The sequence below is a fragment of the Paramacrobiotus metropolitanus genome, unplaced genomic scaffold, assembly GCF_019649055.1.
Source record: "Paramacrobiotus metropolitanus isolate TYO unplaced genomic scaffold, Prichtersi_v1.0 Parri_scaffold0000014, whole genome shotgun sequence".
Classification (NCBI taxonomy): Eukaryota; Metazoa; Tardigrada; class Eutardigrada; order Parachela; family Macrobiotidae; genus Paramacrobiotus; species Paramacrobiotus metropolitanus.
In genome coordinates, this window is record NW_026570234.1 from 1,064,942 (window position 1) to 1,086,520 (window position 21,579).

The 21,579-nt window shown below is 40.0% G+C and overlaps 5 protein-coding genes across 6 annotated transcripts; 2 read left to right on the forward strand and 3 right to left on the reverse strand.

Annotated features, from left to right (window-relative positions):
* The first annotated feature begins 1,069 nt into the window (after positions 1 to 1,069).
* On the forward strand, positions 1,070 to 1,839 carry LOC129584709 (sodium/calcium exchanger regulatory protein 1-like). The gene has a single exon (XM_055477006.1). It carries the CDS (start codon positions 1,218 to 1,220, stop codon positions 1,632 to 1,634), a length of 417 nt encoding a protein of 138 aa, XP_055332981.1. The 5' UTR covers positions 1,070 to 1,217; the 3' UTR covers positions 1,635 to 1,839.
* A 1,635-nt stretch (positions 1,840 to 3,474) lies between these two features.
* Positions 3,475 to 5,326, forward strand: LOC129584774 (uncharacterized). Its single transcript, XM_055477087.1, has 6 exons — positions 3,475 to 3,644; positions 3,727 to 3,748; positions 3,826 to 3,902; positions 3,985 to 4,067; positions 4,209 to 4,375; positions 4,452 to 5,326. Coding segments are annotated over exons 1-6 (930 nt in total). The 5' UTR covers positions 3,475 to 3,642; the 3' UTR covers positions 5,031 to 5,326.
* Positions 5,327 to 5,416: 90 nt separating this feature from the next.
* Positions 5,417 to 13,116, reverse strand: LOC129584700 (calcium-activated potassium channel slowpoke-like). Its single transcript, XM_055476993.1, has 18 exons — positions 12,129 to 13,116; positions 11,517 to 11,790; positions 10,896 to 10,957; positions 10,604 to 10,706; positions 10,204 to 10,315; positions 9,951 to 10,102; positions 9,682 to 9,852; positions 9,315 to 9,517; positions 8,791 to 9,046; positions 8,105 to 8,376; positions 7,863 to 8,018; positions 7,563 to 7,639; positions 7,261 to 7,429; positions 7,082 to 7,196; positions 6,470 to 6,923; positions 6,193 to 6,332; positions 5,812 to 6,018; positions 5,417 to 5,695 (listed from the first exon to the last, which is right to left on the reverse strand). Exons 1-18 carry the CDS (start codon positions 12,221 to 12,223, stop codon positions 5,510 to 5,512), a joined length of 3,204 nt encoding a protein of 1,067 aa, XP_055332968.1. The 5' UTR covers positions 12,224 to 13,116; the 3' UTR covers positions 5,417 to 5,509.
* Positions 13,117 to 16,175: 3,059 nt separating this feature from the next.
* Positions 16,176 to 18,679, reverse strand: LOC129584498 (hydroxylysine kinase-like). Its single transcript, XM_055476675.1, has 5 exons — positions 18,083 to 18,679; positions 17,734 to 17,861; positions 17,423 to 17,621; positions 17,033 to 17,086; positions 16,176 to 16,817 (listed from the first exon to the last, which is right to left on the reverse strand). The coding sequence occupies exons 1-5, from the start codon at positions 18,453 to 18,455 to the stop codon at positions 16,360 to 16,362; spliced, it is 1,212 nt and encodes a 403-aa protein (XP_055332650.1). The 5' UTR covers positions 18,456 to 18,679; the 3' UTR covers positions 16,176 to 16,359.
* Positions 18,680 to 18,823: 144 nt separating this feature from the next.
* On the reverse strand, positions 18,824 to 21,410 carry LOC129584499 (mitochondrial GTPase 1-like). 2 transcript variants are annotated; one of them, XM_055476676.1, is made up of 7 exons: positions 21,093 to 21,410; positions 20,775 to 21,034; positions 20,641 to 20,697; positions 20,241 to 20,337; positions 19,686 to 19,926; positions 19,470 to 19,576; positions 18,824 to 19,157 (listed from the first exon to the last, which is right to left on the reverse strand). In XM_055476676.1, the coding sequence occupies exons 1-7, from the start codon at positions 21,172 to 21,174 to the stop codon at positions 19,030 to 19,032; spliced, it is 972 nt and encodes a 323-aa protein (XP_055332651.1). In that variant the 5' UTR covers positions 21,175 to 21,410; the 3' UTR covers positions 18,824 to 19,029. The 2 variants fall into 2 exon arrangements, with proteins under 2 accessions (XP_055332651.1, XP_055332653.1); XM_055476678.1 differs by lacking the exon at positions 19,470 to 19,576.
* Between the last annotated feature and the right edge of the window lie 169 nt (positions 21,411 to 21,579).

Sequence of the window (21,579 nt, forward strand, 5' to 3'; positions counted from 1 at the left end):
TGTTGTCATTGGTACTTACTCTTACTGACCAAATGAACGCCAACGCGTACTGTAGATTTTTGTAAGGGTGCAAAAAAATTAAGCGTGTGTGAACGTCAAACCAACGCACACGGCATCGTCAGCTGCACCGCATTCCTATAGAAAATGTAAAAAGTACGAGCTAAAACAAAACTGTCTATAATATTATCGTTGCCGTTTCAATTAATACTTACTTAAAGCAGTCTCCGACAACAACAACCACCGGTACCGGTATCAACACGTGCCGATTAAGGTTTGGCTCTATCTGGACAATGGGAGAAGACAACAGCACCAGAACACCGGTCACCGACGCACCCGGCACCGCCGACCTTGCAAGATCGGCGGTGCCAGGTTGTTTCACCAATTGGTGAAACAACCCCCTCCACTCAACCGAGGATGGGCGGGAGGGCAGAACTTGCTAATAGGTGAACCACCACTGATGCAGCCCGGCCAAATATCTATAGAAGTATACCAAACACTAATGCAAAACGGCTATGCTTCATCCACAATCAAAGTCATACTTTTTTATCATCTCTATGCACATCCCGCACCGACACACCCTAATGGCTTTTCTTGGCTGCACACTGGATAAACTACAGTAGCAGTCAAGCCGCGCAAGCACCTTTGCTGCATTAATTAAGCGGTATTACTCGTACTTTGCTGATTGTGTATATTACCGGTATACCCAGGTTGATTTTCACTACTAGTACTTTCACTGAGTGTGAATGGGCAGATTACCTGCTGTTAAATTAAACATGCAATGCAGGTACGTATACACATAATAAAAAGAATAAAGTTTTACTATTCAATGCAAAACTTCCTATTGTACCAATAACTTCCTAGCCTTCGAATTCCTTCCTACTGACATACTTTCGGTGTTTTTAAACTAAAATGGTCTATAAATTAATACAAGATAAATAAAGATAAATATAAGATAAATAAATCAATAATTTATTATGGCTTTAAAAAAAGTTAGATGTCTCTTTGAGGCGATACCATTATGATCTTCTTAGCAACGGCACAATAAGTAATTTAAGATGGGTTACGGAAACAAAAAAGAGAAGACAAGCAAAATAAATGTGCTATACGGTGAACGTAATAAATTTGTATAAAAAACAGAGCTTGTAGAATCTTGAGAAACTGAACCGTCCAAAACAAAGTTGTTGTAAAACTTTCAACTTTTCGCTCCCGATTAGAACATGGCTGCTACCGATATAACCGGCAAATTTCAACTGACATCCAGCCAAAACTTCGACGACTATTTGAAAGCAGCCAATGTGAGTTTTGTTTACAGAAAACTGGCGACGACTGTGGAATCTGCCACCGTGGAAATCATTAAAACCGGGGGTGACGAGTACACCATGAAAACCGTGACCGCGGTGAAAAGTCACGAACTGAAATTCAAACTCAATCAGGAATTCACAGAGCAAACGATGGACGGCAGAGCACTGCAGACCACCATGAAATTAGAGGGCAACAAATTGATACAAACACAAAAAGATGCGAAGACCAACACTGATTCCATCATTGAACGGGAATTCATGAAAGACGAAATGGTCACTACGCTGAAGTGCAAAGGCGCGGTCAGTGTGAGGAAATATAAGCGAATTTCATAGATTCAAAAATTTGTGCTATGCATATGTGCGTTCATTGTCAACTTCAGGTCTGGCACAGTACATGTCTCTAAATTCTTTATAACGCTTTTATTCTTTTAGGGTGATATAATACTTAATTTTTGTCCAAAATGGTTTGCAAAGACAAAGCGTGCATCTTGTTAGCCAAAATTTATTAAAAGAAAAAACGCGTATAAAAACTTTTTCAGCTCTGTATATACGATATACAATACAGTGGTAAGACACTCGTACGGTACACGGAGCGGTTATCTGTCGAAAGCTATTTAATTAAGTGCGTCGCTGCAGAAGTTCACCAATTAACTGCTGGGAAACGAAAAGCTAATAAACAAGTTCTACCTTTAAGATTTAGCGATTTATGTATTGCCAAATCGTCATGCTAATCGTAACGGAAACAGCCGAAACGATGCTGATAAAAATCATTCTTGTAAGAAAACAGCTACCCTTAAGCGAACCGAACACTCCCCAGCTAAATAAAATGCTCATACATAATGATGAGCTTCGGCTTAATTAAACACATAAGTAAATACTCTGTACCTGTTTACTGAAACAGTCGAGAAATAATTAATCAAGGTAAATACCCTATTTTACCATACCGTACGACGCGTGTCTCGAAACCCAGTTCTAGAAGTTTTATGAATGCACGTTCACTAAATATTCACGATAAAAAAAAGTCGGAATTCGCGTTCGTTAGTATTAAATCAAACGCAGCCAGCGTCTGGCCAGAGGGCAGAAACTACTGACGATATCTAGCACCCGCTGACGGTTGACCTTAAAAAATTCCGTTTTCTTTCGGTAAACACATATGACGATGCCGTTTTTGTGTTCGCCCTTGTAGCTAGGTGTGCCGCTCCAACAAGAGTAAAGAACGAGCTCTGTAGACAATGCTCATCTGGTTTTCCTTCAGCAACTGTATTTGTGGTCATGAATGAAACAGATCGTGGTAGGTCAATTCGATACAAATAATTGGACTGCACGACGTACGCGCCGTTTCATGGCATACTGTGGAAGTTAAATATTACGATGTAATATTAATATTACGAATTGTCTTGCAATGAATCTCACAGTTATTGGTTAGCTGACTCCTACGCTCATTCCGGATCCGGTATAGTTCCACCAGATGCAAATAGTTTCAGCACTCTATATTTTTTATTCGGTATCTTTTAATACGAGCACTGCATTGAAGAATTTGAAGTATTAATTATTTAATTAATAACTTCCGCGTTCGTGAATGTGCCGTGGTCAGCTTACATAGCAAAGGCCTGCAGACAGTCAGCCGTCGTTCGTACTCGATGTGTAAATGAATATTATGTGATACTTGTATTTGACCTTCGGGAAGTGCGGAAGTTGTATGCGATGCGGAAGATGCGACCCTGGACGTCTTTATGCAGTCTGCTTTTTGTTTGTGGATGTGCTTATCGCTTTCATTCGGCCAGCGCAAGTATAGCCGGCCACTACAGGATGTACGTCCTTTATGGAACGGTATGCACGGATTCATTCATTTTACTTTAAAGTTAAATTTAACTCTTTGGTCCACAAAAATAATAATTATTGTGATCCGATAAAAGTACCTTATGCAATGATATTGTCATGTCGATTGCTGAAATATTTACGTAAACGTTGAAAATCTGTGTAGCGACTGCATTACAGGGTGACACGATCATAGAGAGCTGGGAGGGTCATGGTGGGAATAACTACAATCATCCGAACCGGAAGTGGACTCTGGAATGCTTTGACGGTGATGCAGTAATAGGTACGTGAAATTTGTATTAATATTTTCTTTCATTTTTCTTTAATACGGTCGAAATATTGTATATATGAAAATGGTACGCCGGTCCTACTATGCTTAAATTTTACTGTGTTGTCATCTGACTTGCCACTATATTGTACATTAAAGGCTTGAGCCACCTGATACAGTAGCAATATACAATACATAATGGTGTAATATCATTGACACAATTTCCTTTTCCGGTGCTTGAAATGAACAGCTGTGATGTAAGTAAGCAGTTCCTGTCAACCTTGCTCATGTCACGGACCTAAAACTTTCAAGTAATACACCTTTATTTGACAATTGTAGGGGTGATGGTGATGATTTTTCGGTGAGCGCGTTTTATTTGCTGCAATTTTTCTTCTTATTGAAACAAATTGGTATACGTGTGGATTTTGTGATCTGTAGCATTTGTGGTATATTTGGTGCAAATTCATGTTCCCTTACAAACCGCCGTCCAAAGGCATCTATCCATATTATCCAGGGTAAATCATTAAATATACTGCGACAATCTCTGGATCGCGCAGTCTTTTATCGCAAAAATACTATATTTTTAGCCCTTTGCAGGTGTCATGTGCGGAATTTTACTATCCAGTTTTTTTGTTACACTGCTCTTCAGCATGAGTTGACCGTTAACACCTTTATAACCGGTACGTCTTAAAACAGTGTACAATACAGTCAGTATTTAATGTTTAGAATGCGAAAGGATTTTTCAGGCGCCCCTCAAAACGTAATATCATAACGATGAGCCAATTTTAAGGCAAGTACAATTATATTTTTTTACTGGATAGGCTTTTATTGCGACGAATTTGAGTGTGTTATCTCTCGTGCACCTGGACCTCCGGGATCTGGTGATAATGGGGATCTTCTGAATCCATATAAGTGCTGCAAGACACCGAAAGGTTATTATATCGACTACACCGCCTGCTATTATCAGCCGACGCACGACCAATACGGGGTACTTCTAATTTTTTTTCTTACTGATTTTGCAACAAATTAAAAGATTACTTATTAAAGTGGAAGTTTATTGACAGGAATTTTATGATGCGTCGTCGCGGCATTTTCTTGTCTTCTGTGCCACGGGTTACGTCATGACCGGCTTGAGTCGTAAAGTGAATCCGTGGAAGACGCCAGATTCCGACATCGACTGGCTGCAATGTTGTCGTGTGGCGTACGGCATTAAGCCCCCTCAACCACCCCCACAAGCGAATAACCAATCAGTTTACTCCACTCCGACCATTGAGATGCCGACGGCCTACGAATATCCGCCGCGACGGCGTTCCAACCAAATGGCCCACTCACGATTTCCCGCTGATGCTCGTTCGGGAGGTCTGTCGATGAATCTGGAAATGACCACAAATTCCCATTTTCAGCCGGGCGAGAACACACATCCATGGATGTATAATGAACTGCCCATTGCCGGCGAGGATGACCACCGAGATATTGTAACCTTTAGTAGCGATGCTGCTGATGCTGTTGATAATCCTCACACATCGGACGACCATTATCTGGAGCAGTTAAGGAATTTTTTTGCGCCAAGATCAGGAGGTGATAATAACCCTGCTCAACCGTTGATTCTTTCTGATGACATACCCCGCATTCAGTCGGTGTAGGCAGCAGTCGGTGGCCAGTGAGTTTGTTTTTGTTTGTGTGTTTTGCAGATCTTAATGCAATTAATGCGCATTCTTTACCGAGGCAGTATTTGAATTTGTTGATTTCTAAATGCGATATTGATTACAGCTAAATGTAATGAGGGTGTTGATTAAATGTATAGGAATTACATTTGTCCTACTGGATGCCGTATGGCAGTTATGATTTTGAACTTTCATGGAGCTCATTTTGTCGGCTCGGGGATGAATTGTTTTCTAGCGGACCAAGCCGAGCAAATGACGATAAAAGCTCAACCTGACTGCTTTAAAAACCCCAGATCGCATTGTCATTTGCTACTAAATTTTTTAAACAAAATAAAATTCTGTGTGTGCACATAAAATAACGTCGCTTTTCAGTAAAAATTCTGAGATCATCGGTTTAGTGGCACAAACATCAGGAACTGTCATTCGAATACAAACCCACAAAATTTAACTGCATCACATTACTGGCTCAACAAATAAACCAAGTCATCCGGTCGCAGCGGATACTCTTTGGGGGGATTGGTCAGCACGCATCGTTTACTTGTTTTCTGGGAATCTGTGTCATTCGGATACATCAATCTTGCCAAGCCTAGGCAAATAACTCCAATTCGGACGGCGCAGACGAACAAGGCTCCGTATGTCGAAAACTGCAACAAAACATGTGAAAATATTAGCAAGGTATTTTAATAACCTTATAAGTAATAATTGAATATATGGGAAGGCTAGTTTTATTGAGATATTCGGCATCCGTTATAAAACCTACATGCATTTGGTTTCCCGCAAATATTTCATCATCCAGAGCAACAAGTCGAATACCCACGCTATTTCCAGACTGATTGGCGGGATTATCGGACGAGTTATCGCCAGGAATCAAACCCAATCCCTCTGACAAGACGCTTTCAAAAAAAGGACTCTGGAAGCCCCATAGCAAGTAGCGGATTAGCGGTACCGCCAGCGGATTGTAATACGTCTGCAAAATTGACGTTATTTTTATTTCGTAAACTTGTTACTGTTTTTGCTTTTGTTTAATGTTACAATGTTATTACGCGCTATTGCTATTTTGTTCTATTGTTACATTGTAGAGTTATGTGACCTTTGGTTGTTTTTATTAGAATAATGAAATTCGTTTTCGAACGGAATTTACCGCAACAAGCATTGAATCCAGCGAACTCAAGGTCACCGCCGAGCCACACATATAAGGTTCGCTTAAAAAGACATCGTCACAATCTTCGTCGTGTTCCGTCCATGCATATTGATCCAACAGCCGAATGTTTGAATCATGCTCTGCACAAAAAAATACTGCTGTGTGGCTTCGATGTTACCAACATGTGCTACTGAAAACACTAGATGAGTACAGTACTTTATTCTTTTCCAATTGTGTGCGCATATACAATGATCTACAAGGAAAAAGCATTGCTTACGGATTTCTGTGATAACGGGAATTTGATGTCCGCTTATTCTCCGTGAGCGGTCGATCAAGGGTTCATCATTTTCGAAGACCATGGCCTTAATATTCAGCGTGGCGAGGATGGCCGCTCGGTCATCGAGGGTTTTATCGGCTGATGTGCCCATCCCGGCGGATAATATTACACACGATGAACAACTGTGAACATTGGCCGCTCGCAGATCTGCGCGGCCCAGCGCATCACCGGGAACAATACGGATTCTGGGGAAATTGTGCAGCATTCGCCATTCCTTCTCCAGAAACACCGGATCACCCAGGAAAACAATCTCCTTTAAGTCTGTATACGGTATCTTGCTGGAACGTAGCGGCATGACTAAATCTCGCAATCCGATGGGCGAATCGTAGGCACTGCACATTACGAGGACGAGAATGTGGTCGTGGAAACCGGCTTCAACCGCATCGGATCTCGTCTACAATTAAATCGATTCTTAATTGCGACACACCCAAAATAGCCTAAATATTTTATTCAGGCCAGTTAACGAAAAATTTAAGTAAGTATAGACAATTAGGAGTAATAGGCCATGTATTTGGGCTGCTCTTGCATTGGTAGCGCAGGGTTTTTGCTTACCAGGAAGACGGATCGGAAAGTTTGGGTGGGGCACCAGTGAAAGGCTTTGGAAATATCGAATTGCCGCTGGTTTCGCTTGATGGCTGGATCCTCCAGAATCCCATTTTCTTCCCGTCTGTTTTGTAATTAGTTATTTAGGCTACGCAAATATTATGGGCAGCGTAGCATCAAAGTGTAACCTTTGTAAAACCGAAGCTCCGTGACGAAGATGTCCCAGTATTTTGGCTTCAAATCCTCGTGGTGGTCTGGCTAATTCGTGATGATGGACAACATTCAAGTCGACGCCGGTAATTTTCAACAAACGCTCAAACGGATTTCGGATTGCTGGATATACCGGCCGACTGTCAGCTATACGGAAACAGAATGCAACATGTCATCTAATTTCAATGCCGGAAGTGCATGTTTATCAATATTGTTCTAGATCTGTTTTCACGCAACCCGTGCGTTAGTACAGTATTATGAAACTGCTCGACATAAGTACCTTTTGAACATTTGCAGTGAGTAATTTTTTGAGGATCCGTTTCATGGCGGTGGCATACCGAGCAGTAGTGACGCACTCTGTTTTAAGTATTAAGCAAATTTAATGGTATACATACTGAGATATTTATGAGCGTTTTCGTTAATAATTTTGTTTTTAGTACTTTAAGCAAGTATTTTGTTAGAGGTTTGAGACATTTGAAATAAACGGTAGTACATATTATGTTTGCTGTTTTACTGACTGCTGTATAAGCAGGTACATAGGTAGCGTTATAATGCGTAAAAGAATGTATAAAAAAATTACCGGCTCACATCACTGGAACTTTTTGCAACAAAAATCCCCACCCGATCCTCCGTAATCACTAACATAACCGGACAGAGTAGCAAGCCTTGCTTGCGATTATCTCTTTCCGGTCGGAAAAGTCCAATGAGCAGCAGGTGCAGTTTGGTAAAGCACTGCCTGAAAGCATTTTTGAGCCACTTTAATAAATACGATTATAGTAATCATTGTGGGAAAAACTGATTGTGAGAGGACTAATAATTTACTCCGCTGCTTCCGTGTATTTCATGCCCAGGAAATACGCGCCAAAGGGACTGACAAATAGCTCCAATTGGCTGCCGTAGACAAAGTCCTGAATGATTTCGCGTCGCGGTGCCAGGATGATGTTGCGCGATGGGGATTGTATAAGATTAGCCAATAAGGTCGACGCCCCAGGAGCAATACACGATTGAGCAATTAATCCGTACTCGATTTCTTGAAAGCACACGATCGTGTCACCTCTCTTCAAGGCAAACCCAGGAATATTCAGGAGTAAAGGCTAAAAAGCGTGAAATAATTTTATTAGGTATTGCTTATAATCCCAAAGGTCATAAGAATTATTATATGCCTTGTGATCTAATATTTTACGATAGCACTTATTAGATTTGTTTACAATTAACTATATGGTTGTATCATGTTCGAACAGATGACATTGCATTGTCTTGATACTTCGATATGTGTGCAACTCTGGGAAATCCATGGCCAGCTAACCTTAACCTTCCCTGTTGAAGGCAATTAGCACGAATGTTTCCTTTGTTTACAATTAGCTGTAATCCGGTTACAAATAATTTGGCGAGTGCATATACTTAATACTGAATCTGACTGTGTCCGCATAGAGATTTATAGTAACGTTACTCTAATTCTCTGCTGTGTCGGTATTCTGTTGTAAAGAACTGAAAATGTATTCGCTCACCTTGGCCTGGTTCTGCAACAGCTGGACTATGCATCTCGTATGCGGGTGGAAATTCTTTATCGAGGTCACCAGCATAACCGTGGCCAGGTCTTCTTTTACGGGAGACGGTGAACTTTTGTCGGTGATGACGAAACAGGCCATTGCATGGTGCAGTTGCGCTCGGCGGAGATCTTGGATCTGCATGAGCGATCCTTCCAAATAAACTACGGTTGATCCGTAATGTTTCAGCACCGACTCCATTTCGACATCCGGTACACTGCAAACATTGATCAGACGGTGCACATAAAAATTTAACGGGTTCTGTAATGGAACATTTGTCTAGACACAACAAGTTAAATTACAAAACACACTCCCATACATTATACACATGCACATAACTATCCGTACAATATATGGATTATCGATAAATATGTCACTTGTCACAGTACTCCGCTTGATTGTTACATACATCTTTTGTATAACGCTGAATTAAAACTCATCACATCACAGTGTAAAAATACGTCATGATCACTATTATTTCTTACTGTCCAACGAAAACCACGCGAACATCATCCCTTCTTCGATCCTCACGACAAAAATCACTCAAAAAACGGGACATGAATGATGCGTCGATGCGCCCGGTAACTACGACATGTCCAATTCCGTTCTCTGGTCGGTAATTTCCTCCAAAACGCTTACGATTGCAATAAAGCAGATAGACTTCCGGTATTGTCGAAGCAAACAGGGCCTATAACGCAATATATATACTTTGTACCACGGAAGTTGGATGATATATTATCGCAATTATGGCAAGGAGTTACTATGTCAGAAAAGGCAAAAAATACTTTAGCAAAATATTTCATATTTTACCAAAAAATATTTACGAAACCTGAATTAACAAATCCACCTTACCAATGAAGTCATAACAAATACACAACAAAACAATCGTCCTAATGTTGTCTCGGGATTAATATCACCGTATCCCACTGTCGATAGAGTGACAAAGGAAAAGTATACGGATTCAAAGTAGGACAAGTTGTGGATGCGTGGCTGGTTAAGCCAAAAGTCTCCACTGTTTTCCAACTGCAGCAAACAAAAATTAGCGGAAAGATGAAAAAACTGTGCACATGTTAGCACAGCTGTGCAGTTGTATAGCCTAGTAAAATACAGTAAGATCGTACCAAATGGAATACGCCACTGCATGCTAGTAAAATTGTTGTTATCAGGCACAGGCTCTGGGCGAGTCGGATCATGGGACGGGTTGTCAATAATCCAAATGTCTGCAGGATTTCGGACACGGACATAATGTGGTATGCACGCGCGCATCGAAATCCTAAACAGTTTTACAACTTAAATCATGTTCATAAACAGGTAATTTAGTGAATAAAATTCTGAATCGCTGCTTCGTAGATGAATAATCATTTTTGCCCGTACCTATCCAGTGCCGGTGCGTAATCAGTGATAAAAATGCCGGAGGAACTGTACAGTAATTGGCAATTGCGTTGAGATCCAAAAGATACACAAATGGCCTGGCGCTTCCGCAGAGCTAAGCACACAAAAAATAATACAGATAAATTTTATTTAAAACATTTTATAAAATTTTAAATAAATTCGTTTAATTGTTTCATTTTATACGTAATTACGGATTAAGTTCAGTAAACACCTTTGTGTTGATAACCTTTGTATTTAAGGGTCAAGTATACTCTAATGATTAAGATGCTATGGTAAAACCGGATGAAGCCGGCGGGATCATTTTCCCAATGTAAACAATTCAGGTATTCGATTTCCACTTTTCTCATTTTGATGAAAATGTCGCCCTTACTGCACTGCTTACCCGCAACCCAAAGGTAACCATTAGAATAATATTGCATGTGAAATCAATATACCAATCAACACTGAAAGGTCCGCGAGAGCAATTTTCAACGTTATTGATTTTCCTGCAAAATGAGTGATTTTTAACACATCTGAGTCAAACACTGCATCTAGTCTTAAGATGATAGATTCCGTGCCTCTTAAATTCTATAAATCTTCGGCGAATGAGTGCGCAATTATGAGGTATTGACCTTTAGGTTAATGGATTACTCTGCATGAACACGGTTGAAGGTATTCGGCCATTCAACGCTTACCAAGAAACGTTGTAAAGATAAATGCAGAGGGAAATCATCCCAACCACAAACTCCAAAACCATCTAAAACATACAAAAAATGAAAATAATAATTACCGTATAAGTATAATTTTGTCTTCATGATACGTAAATTAGGCCCCATTCACGCTGACTTCTATCTATCCGATTTCCTATTAAAGCACCGCCCGAAACGGCCGGTTTCTTAGCAGTGCGCGTGAACGCGGCGCGCTGTAATGTTGCGTTACTGTAAATTCAGTGTTTTATCTAGTTGAGTAATATTATAAATTATGAGCCGGTGATACTGACACTATAAATATAATATTTTAGAAAAAGTAAATAAATTTGAACAAAATTTATTTCAATCTCCAACCCCAAAGCGCATCCTCCCACATGATGACGATTCTAGCTGCTAGGAAAAATAACATTACTAATTTACCAGCGCATAAGGTATTTTGCAAAAATCAACCGCTATATTTGAAAAACTGGTTCTTTTGAATGTTTGCAAATCAGCATTTATATTTTGCAAATAAAAAATATTTTTATCACTGACGTACGGGAATAAGCGGGCTGAACCGATGTTACCCGTTTCAACTTTGTGTTTTCCGTATAGATAGTAAGTTACCAAAACTTTTCCGGGGTAGGATTGGGCAGAAATGATCCGAGCACAGAAATGCCCATATTGAGCAGTCCATGATTGCCAGTTATTTGTTGTCGAAGCATGCTCATTGCGTTGTGTGGTCAAGTAGTAGCGCTGCTGATTGCGTATTCTAATCCTTTGAAATATCCAGATCAGTTTAATCAAACCAACAACGATGGCCAACACAACCGGACACAGCAGGGAGGAGAACAAAAAAATCCACCATATTCTAGTTTGTCCGCAGGAATCATGGTTACCGCTGCCAACAACAATACAAGAGCGTAAATATTGCCTGCGCATTATGATCAACCAGGCTATTCGATATCGATTTTTTATTGACTACGCAAATGTACTTACATATAAAACTACTTTCGTAATAGCATATTTTCTAATTATAATTATATACATTTTCAGTAGGGCATAATAAAACTATGGAATCGATTGATGAAAAGTATTTAAAATTATTATACCGTTATCAGATGCCTTTTACTTGCTACCTGACCAAATCTAAGAAAAACCTGACCAAATCTAAGAAAAAGTAAAAACATAAGCCAGGCTCAATTTTTTGGGGCAGATCCAGTAAATTTTATTTCTCACCGGTCAGGATCCGTGTAGTTGGCCGCCCCATGCGGCATAGCCTTCGTTTCTGGATCCATCATGCAGTTCCAAGCGCAGAAATCCTCAATTTTCATCAGGCGGCATTTGCCGACTAAGGGGCCGCTTAGTGGGTCCGACTTTTCAAATACATATAATGTGTTGAAACGATCTAATTAAAGGCGATTCTGGATAGTCGGGATCCGGTTATCAACAACCTGCATAACTTGATGCGGGGACCGGGAAGCACGCCAAGGAAAACTGCCGAGTGAGCTCTACTGGACACTCGACAACGATACACTTGATGCGGAAGTAGTAGCAAAATCAAACTGGAAGACAAAATTATAGTCAAATGACAGGCATAAAGCCATAAACACTGTCATTAGCTAGAACGCCCCAATACAAACAACTACACCGGATTAAATCGTTTTCTGCAGACCGATGCGGCAAAATTTGTACTTCTCGGCTTTTGTGCTCTCCTGGTCAAATGCACACAAAAGTTTAGTTGTCTAAACAAAAAATATTCACCTATAAGGGCCCTATAACTACTAAGTATACAGTGCAAAGATATGGTGGGACAAAAATAAACAGTTTAATATAAACTGAGTTGCCATTTTAAGTATTAAACAGACCGACGAAAACAAAAAGCTTTTCTGTACAAGCGTAACTAGCGGTATTGAACGATTAATAAAATCTTTTAACAATACTTAATAAGTCTTAAGAAATGCATTGACTTAAGTCTTAAGTCAATGCAAAAGTGCCAAGTAGCACTAACCGCACTGCACAAGAATAAGCAATCAATAGACAGCGTAAGCGGCATGTAGTACAAATGGCAACTTGATGTACAGTCTAGGTCTACTGACTCTACTCATAGTGCGTTTACTACGTGCCAGTACTGTTGATCGTAATGTTAGCCCATTGGTACAGAAAAAAGGCTGCGACAACGTCTAAACAATTTTCTGAAACCTTAGAAAACTGATATAAATGCTAAAGGATTTAAAATGCATCCCAGGATAAGCGCCTGCCGGTGAATGCGAGTGTAACGCTAACATTGTACGTATCAAGGAAACCTGTGGGACACAGTAGAAATGCAGCGCTTTTTTAATAGACGGAAGGGCTTAGACTACTCTTGTTCACGTGCGACTGCTCCCAAATAGCTGACACCGTTTTTGCGATACGGAGTAGAGTATGCATCCTTTAGAGTCAAGGGAATGGTTATCGCGAAGAAGCAGTGCGTCTAAGTAATGCAACATAACGGCAACAAGGGATCCGGAGCTGAAATTATCAGTAACTGCTACGTCATTCCTGTGAGGAACGGCAGACATCCACCGGAAGTTCAAATCAGATGCCGTTGATGCCTTATAATGAGTGATTTATTGTGTGTTCAGTGTACTAGCGGGATGTTCCGCGGGTCGAAAGTGTCATGGTCATTATTGTTATTATTATCGGCACTTTCGCCTGCGCTACTGTAGTACTAGGGTCACAACATCGTAGATAACTGACGCGCCAGCTTCTAACCGTAAGTTCTTGTAGCGATGCTACTGGTAGTAAGTAAGTAAATATGAAAATCAAAAAGCAAAAGATATCGATGTAGGTGCAATCTGTATGCATCATATCTACGAGTATACTTTTTTCTCAAGTATAGGCAAGTACATATTAAAATAACGCAAAAAATAGGCATTAAAATTATAAAATTTTAAGTTGATATCATAAAATTGCAATGGAAATTATTGCAGTGTACTGTGTGTATCCATATGTGCATTTATGTACAATAGAAGCACCTGATGATAGTGTTATGCCAAAAACTGCAGTAATCTGCAATGAGTTGCGGCTTCGATCTAGATCTGGGAAGCTGAATCTGTCGACCGGGTTTGAACCATTTGGGAGGTGCTGCACATGTTGACACATTTATTTGAAATGTTTAATATTTGCAAAGTCCTGTTTGCAGAAAGCTACAATGCAGAAGATCAACTCTTGATTATACTGCTTGACGTAAAAACGCTATTAAAGCATGAGAACACTATGTACTGAATCCTTTAGGGTATTTGTTCTTAATCGCAAATTGCAAAGCGACTGGTCGGCGTGAGTGCTTTATGCTCGTACTTTACGTTCACCAGTATGACCCAAAACCCACAGTTTTATTAGCAAATGGATGTGCGGCCTTATCAGCCATCCATCCAGTGTACTCCAGCAATTCCAGGGAAAACATCAGCGTACGTACCTTAATCAATTTAAGCTAACTGGTAAGTGATTTTTTCTCTTCCTGGTACGATTTGTAGTGCACACTGGAAGCAATTATTACGGTTTTGCACGTTCCTTCCGGAAATTTTAACTCTCTTGGGTAGCATTTGGCGAAGTTTCGTATGATTAACCTTAGAACAACTCGATTTCGGCGAAATCCGAATTAAACGCAAAAACAAAAACATTCACACAAGCAAGAACGTTAACGTGAAAATTTTGTTGTTAGGTACTGTCACAGACTCACACTGCGTCACCATAAAGTATAAGTACGAGTATACACACTAGGCAGTACAGCATACTTACTCGAAGGTTGCAGCGTTGCGTCCGAAGTTATGCGACTTACGGTTAGTACTGCTGAAAAATATCAACCGAGTTTGTTTTGAAAATACGTCATAATTTAAAGCTGCACGGAATAAATTATTCTATACAGTCATACAGATTTTGTGGTAGAGAAATTAATACATTTGTATTATAACTGTTTAACACCACAATTGTCCTACCACAGAATCTGTTACAGTGTCAAGTTCCCGCGAATGATACAATATGCCACTGTCATTGATTTGTGATTAAAGTATTGTGCACGTTTACGGACACAGCCGGCATGTAATCAGTGCCCTGGAAATTAGCAGAGTGACATCGAGGGTAGGGAAGAATCGCCTATGGATGTCTCCAGAACACAAAGAGCACTTACAAGCTCTTTAAAATCGAAGATTCATCCTTCACCATGGATTTATTTGAGTTCTGTGCATAAGCTGAGAGCAATCCCCGGCTTTTGCAGTAGGAAAACTTGATTAGTAAACATTTTCTGACCGCCTCGTTGTTCATGCAGCAGCACATAGAACGATTCTTGACCTTTAAAACGATGACCGGCTGCAGCCATAAATGTGCCGTATTACTCTTTGTAAACTTACATATGTTCCGTACGAAATATACTTTACTAATAAATAATAAGTACAATATTGGTATAACGTTCACGTTTACGAACCTGTTGATAGTCAACAACTAATTCGGAAATAATGTTTCGACAGAATTTTGTCCTAAAAATCGTCTTCAAGGAGTATTTTTGTTGGATGAAATTCTAAAAACTAAATGACTGTATCGAGACAAATTGTTAATTACAGCTTGTATTACTTTTGCGTCGTCATGTTTTGTATTGACATTTGACATCGGGAGGATGTAAAGCATAAGAAAAGTGCGTGAAACAGTGAATTCCTATTTTGTTTTCCGTGAATTGTTATTTTGCGACGCGTACCATTTTTGCCTAGGATACCCGGCGACCGGTGTTGAATCACTTGAATCCTGCGAGAGGTATAGTATCTGTTGTACTTCTATGTCCAGAACCATAATCTTGTTTAAAAACCGGCAGTTCTGAGATCTCGGTTTTCTCGTAGAGCTCGAATAAACTTGATACTTAAAATCATAATAAAAATCATTTACAACATCGGCAGCTATCCAGCTATACAGAATGAACTACCTTTGATGTAGTTCACCTCGTATCGGATATTATAAAATCGGATTCTCGGGCGCATTCTGCCCCGACTTGGCAGTTTGATCTACGAATTCTAGATATATGAGGGAAGGGAAGTTAGCATGGGAAGTTGATACTGCTCGTACACTAATGACAAGTAAATCATTTATATTTATAAATTTTAATTGTCAGGAAGAAGGCCGCGCGTTTGGCTTGTTGGCCAGTTGTTCCGGTGACCATTACCTGACCTTTGAGGCGGATTTTCCAACAATTAAACTCGCACTTACAGTAATAATTTAGTGGTGCCAGCACGATACGTAGATATTATTGCAAAATTTGATTTTTCGTTTGTTTATTCGTTGCCAGATAAACGATATTCGTCGCTTGATCATGAGATCACAAAAATGCTAAAAATCAAATCAAAACACTGAGGAACAAAAATGCCAGCATCAGCGTCGGTAAGCTCGTTTGAATTAATTTCTAATATGCCACTAAATAATTTTGTAATTCATACTAACGACAGTGTCAGTTAGCAAGATTTGAAATGGTCAGGTTAGTTCCCGAAGAAGTGTGGAAAAACTCTCTCCCCAACGCCTTCAACAAAATTTTATCCCAGAGCCCAAAAAGATGTCTTTCCGACATACCGTACAGTTTCTCCAGAACCGCCCAGCCTTTGGTTTGCGTGGTGAGAACATACATATTTCCTGGTTGCTCAAACTTGTACGTGTACAATCCAATAACGAGCGACTGTACACAGCGGGCTTCGATGCCGATTTTCAACATTCTGATTTCCGCTGGACTTATCACGTGCATGGACAGATATCCCGCCAAAACATATCCGCCCGCTTCAATCGGATCGAGTGTGCCCTTGTCAAAGCACTCCAGCATCATGTACATCATGGCCAGAATCAGTTCGAAGATCCGACAGCTTTGGTGTAAATCACCAAAATCAATAAGACCATTCAGCATCCAGTCTTCCCCATCTGATTAAGAAGACAACAAAATTCAAGGCTATCGAAAATGCAAAACAAATTCACCACAAAGGTCAGCGATTCAGCCTCACAATGCTGCGTTACAGTAGTCGAAAAGGGAATAGAACAATAAAAATTAAACTATATCTATATGTATCCGAACATATTCACAACGTATCTGCATATTTATTATGCAATAGAGAGCGGCTTTGGGCGGGAAAACTCACCTGCTGCACGGTTCAGCAGAACGTTTCCTTCGTTAATGTCTCCATGAATGATCCCTGCAGAATGTATTATTTAACTATAACCAATTTTATTGCAGTTTTGTTTTGTCCCCATATGACTACAAAAATATGACTTAGCACAGATGTAAAAAATAATTAACTAAGCGCGTGCTGATCGAGGACAGCAGATAAGGAACAACGATGATAACGGACATGAATGGCGAATAGACTTATCGCACCCGGTGCTCTTTAGTAGTTGTCCGATTTGTGCAGAAAGAGATCGCTCGGAGCAAGTTAAACTGCATCAAATTTTAAGCCGGATTCATTTGATCTTATTAAATAAATTTCATTTGTACAAGAGCACTACCGTAGAGACTACTGAAGAACGCATACCTCGTTCTAAAAACGGTGACGATTCCGACATTTGCCGTCGAAATTTCCCAATAATATCTCGAAATATTTCCAGCTTCAAAGGATTGTCCACTGCTTGCAGGAGAGGCTCCAAATACCCGGCACAGATGCCCTCCAGCGACCACAGCATGGACGAGGCGGTGCTCAGTACACCGGCAAATCTGGCATCTCCGTCGCATCCCTATACAGAATTCGAGAGTAAAATTTCACTTTTAATTTACGCATTGCAAGAAATATTTCGCTGGTTGACTGATATCAACTAATTTAGTTTTGGATTAATTTAAGTATTTTACCGAAAACGTCTGCACCAGGCGAGCGGCTAAAACTCCAATGTCCATAAGAGTTTCGGCGCTAGGTTCGCACTTGACAGACGACATCATGGAGCCAGGAATGAAGGAATATAAACGGATAATATGCTTTGCTGAAATGTCCAAAGACGGTTACGCAGTGATGCAAAAAAATACAAAATAAAATTTTTTGTCTATTCACCGCGAAAAGAATTTGTCAAAGATATATACAGCAACTTTGCATTCCGATATGCATTTACACGTCACATAATATTTTTATCTATATAGAACACCTGAATGGATTTACACGAATTTGATGCAATATCGAAAACAAATAATTTTCCGTGACGCTTACAGGTAACAGGAGTACCGCCAGTTGTACCGGCATCACGCATCGGCAAGTCAACATATCCCAGTGTTTTCGATTCCTTAGTGGCTTGTGGTATCGGAACCTGGACAGGTCCTAATTGTCCGCTAAGGCAGTGCATCAACTCATTTTGAACTTTTAGCTGTTCAGAATGGGAAGTAAATTTCCCATGACTGATCTTCAGGACGTATCCATCGGGCGCAGGGGCTGGTATATTCGCGTTGTCCGATCCCTGTCCCACTTGGATGAAGAAATTTGCGTCATCGTAGCCATCCAGCTGCTTAGCGCTTGTGACAGTTAAGCCGTAAATTTCTTGCACGAGATTCCTGATATCATCAAATGTAACGCACGGTTTAACCATTCCAGAACTGCTCAGCGATTTTTATATATACATATATAAACGTAGCTGCACGCGGTATGCAGCTGGAGACACCACGAAATGCAATGGCATAACAATCGCAGGGTACAGTGCTGGACGCCGAAAATTGGTAATTAACCTTCCACTGATCAAATCGCGGATCACAGCACCATAACATTTCTGATATGATCATAGATTGTAAGTACAACACTGATATCTAATCTCTAATTAGGGTGATTCCATCCCTTTTTGCGGTTATCACTGAAATTAGACAGTTTGTTCAGAAATATTATTCTAAATACATGCAGCACGCTTAATCATCTTCTTTACGTAAATCATTCAATTTGAGCCGACATACTACGAATTATAAGTCATCGAATCCTTCTTTTTTTCAGACAGCACACCGGCATTCATCATATTCCTGGCAATCCTTACAGCACTCATTTAAAAGCACGCGTTCACCATAACGTAAAGCGGCTTAACAATAAGAAATGTACAAGTAAAAACAAAACCCTATGTCAAGAGAGGCACAAACCATTATATATCACAAAAAAGGGCATGGTGGTTTCATAGAGTATCAGGAACGATAAAGATCTAATTTATCATCATCCAGCATGATTTTACCCATTTCACCGCTACGGAAGATCTTTAGTATTCTTTGAGCAGCCAAAAGGAAATTCGGGATCTTGCGATATCCGATGGACCCTACAAACAACAAACATCAACACAGATAGGAAAGAGCGTTGTTTGATGTCGAGGATGCTAACCTGAAGCAAATTTTTTAACAAAATCAATATCGAATTTTTAAAAAAAGGGAATTCATGGGTACAAAACAGAACGTCAACATGGCTAACACAGGCAACTGCAGGTACAACAACGGAACAGGGTTCAATCGAAATTACCACAACCCCAAGCCACAGAGTATTTCAAAAAGCTAATATAAATACAGATATACCAAAGATGATAACTAAAAATTACGAAGTTAACAAGAACTCAAACCATAAATCAAACTGTTACCTTCGACGCTTTTCACTGACAAGAACAAGTCGTGCTGAACAGCATATTGTACCAATAAAATTCTCACATCGTCCACTGGTTCCGTCAAACCCAAATGTTCAACATACCTTAACAATAACAACTCGGTAATTATGATGAAAAACGGAAATCCAAAAAACTCCAAAGTTTGATATCTGAGAATTGCGGAGCAAAATCTACAGTAGGTATTTTTCTCACCTAAAATCACCTCGCCGATTGAACCAAAATAACATATAATCGACTATAAGTTCTTCTCCAACTAACACATCATCCATGATATGGCAAAGTGCCAATTTCATAGCATCATCGGGACTCTTTATTGACGGATGCGCGATTCCGGGCGTATCGATAACATCAATTCTAGGTTTCTCGGAGACGGTTATAACGTTTTGTACGGCGCGTGTTATTCCGGGCATTGCGCCAACATGTGCTGCTTTTGCTGCAACAATAAACCGAAATGCTGGAAATGTAAAAGCCCCAAAGGTGAAAATGCGTAAAGTACTGCAGATTTCGAGGTGACAAACCACTGCATACAGTATGTTAAGGAAAAGGAAGAAATACTACAAATTTAGAAATCTTTAACAAATATTAAATCGATTTGATTAAATAACTGAAAGTGTGTACCATGAAATACAAAATGAAGGATTTAATTTTCTAATTCGCAAAATAGTGTACCATGCGCTGATACGCGCACACTAATAATTATCATCCAGTGTAAAACTGAAGACACTTCAATATTAATTAAGCAAGTACCTCTTTTCGTGAAAACTCGCCGTACGGCATTGATAAACGAAGATTTGCCAACATTAGGAACACCGATGATCATTAGGGTATAACTGGAAGCCTTCATCTACAACAAACAGATCTCAGTACGCGGACATCTGGAAACATTTTTCGTGAGAACCGCAATCCACAGCTATAAGCCACAGATAACCAGCAAGCAGCAACTACAAACTTTTGCAAAGTTTAAATTTTAACTGTAGAAGCAACGTGCCCACGTTTGCAGTTTTCGTTATTTTGACGACTATTACCGATTGAAGTGGCACTGCAACTACAAACTATGATTAATTCTAAAAATATGAGTTCATACTATATAATATTCAGCTTCTTAATATGAGCGTATAATTATGTCGCAGTATGCGGATTGACTTACATTCGGGGTTAGATACCGCTGCCCGGTTTTTATCATATCCACCATTTTCGGCATGATCTATACTGTCGAATAATAATCAAGTTGCAATTTTGTTAAAAACAAAATCTTGACATGCGCGAAAACAAGAAACGTACCTGTTTGACGGTTTCATCCTGATCGCGAAGGCAGTCCGTATAAAACACTTCGCTGACTCCCTGTTCTTTTAACCGCCGCACAACCTGTTCCTGCCTCGTTAAATCAGCCAGGTCCTTCTTGTTTAGAAGCAGCAGATGCGGTCGTACCAGGGACAGATTTTGCCGGAAGAGATCATTACGGCCGGACAGCGGAGCGCGAGCGTCGTGCAGTTCAATGATACCATCGATGGAGCGAAGTCTCTGCTGCATCAGGCGCATACCTGCAGATCCCTTTCTCCAGTACGTGGTTCTCATTTGCGACTGCGAGTTATCACTAACCTTTTTTCATATGACCAGGAAACCAATTAAACGTTTCTTTGTGAGCATGTCTGAAAACTTCCCGGAAAGTTCGGGAAGCCATGTCCAATTACCAATCAGTAATCACAGGAAAGTGACGAAAGTCTTTATAAAATTAGTATCGCTGTATCTCTGCAGCGTCGAAGGATATGCACCACTTCTACAGGAAATAAGAAGCACAACACTTGCGAATAAAACCAATGAATTTAAGTAAAATATTGTTTTTACAGAATCAGTACTAAAATGAATTACAAATAAGAAGAATAAGTGAGAAAATATCTTTCAAAATACCCGCCGACAAAGACAAACTTTAAAAACTAGGTAGGAAATCAAAGGATCTTCAGTTCAAGAAAATTCGGTTGATGTTGTTTTACCGGCAACCACCTGAGAAGGCGGTTTGCCATTTTTTTGGTGGCGTGACGAGCGGCAGTGGACGGTGGCGTAGCGAGTATGCGATCGGATTGCTGCA

Excerpts from the sequence above, each read along its gene's own strand:
- LOC129584498 (XM_055476675.1), bottom strand. The coding sequence starts at position 18,455 with ATGGTTAAACCGTGCGTTACATTTGATGATATCAGGAATCTCGTGCAA. Across the intron at positions 17,622-17,733 it reads GCCTGGTGCAGACGTTTTCG|GGATGCGACGGAGATGCCAG; the intron begins GTAAAATACTTA and ends AATTCTGTATAG. Across the intron at positions 17,087-17,422 it reads GTCACCGTTTTTAGAACGAG|GGATCATTCATGGAGACATT; the intron begins GTATGCGTTCTT and ends TACATTCTGCAG.
- LOC129584499 (XM_055476676.1), bottom strand. The coding sequence starts at position 21,174 with ATGGCTTCCCGAACTTTCCGGGAAGTTTTCAGACATGCTCACAAAGAA. Across the intron at positions 19,927-20,240 it reads GCGAGTTTTCACGAAAAGAG|CAAAAGCAGCACATGTTGGC; the intron begins GTACTTGCTTAA and ends TTATTGTTGCAG. Across the intron at positions 19,577-19,685 it reads AATCGGCGAGGTGATTTTAG|GTATGTTGAACATTTGGGTT; the intron begins GTGAGAAAAATA and ends GTTATTGTTAAG.
- LOC129584709 (XM_055477006.1), top strand. The coding sequence starts at position 1,218 with ATGGCTGCTACCGATATAACCGGCAAATTTCAACTGACATCCAGCCAA.
- LOC129584774 (XM_055477087.1), top strand. Across the intron at positions 3,749-3,825 it reads GTGATGGTGATGATTTTTCG|CATTTGTGGTATATTTGGTG; the intron begins GTGAGCGCGTTT and ends TGTGATCTGTAG. Across the intron at positions 4,376-4,451 it reads CGACGCACGACCAATACGGG|GAATTTTATGATGCGTCGTC; the intron begins GTACTTCTAATT and ends GTTTATTGACAG.
- LOC129584700 (XM_055476993.1), bottom strand. The coding sequence starts at position 12,223 with ATGAAAATTGAGGATTTCTGCGCTTGGAACTGCATGATGGATCCAGAA. Across the intron at positions 11,791-12,128 it reads AACTACACGGATCCTGACCG|CGGTAACCATGATTCCTGCG; the intron begins GTGAGAAATAAA and ends TGTTGTTGGCAG. Across the intron at positions 9,853-9,950 it reads GCAGTGGCGTATTCCATTTG|TTGGAAAACAGTGGAGACTT; the intron begins GTACGATCTTAC and ends TGTTTGCTGCAG.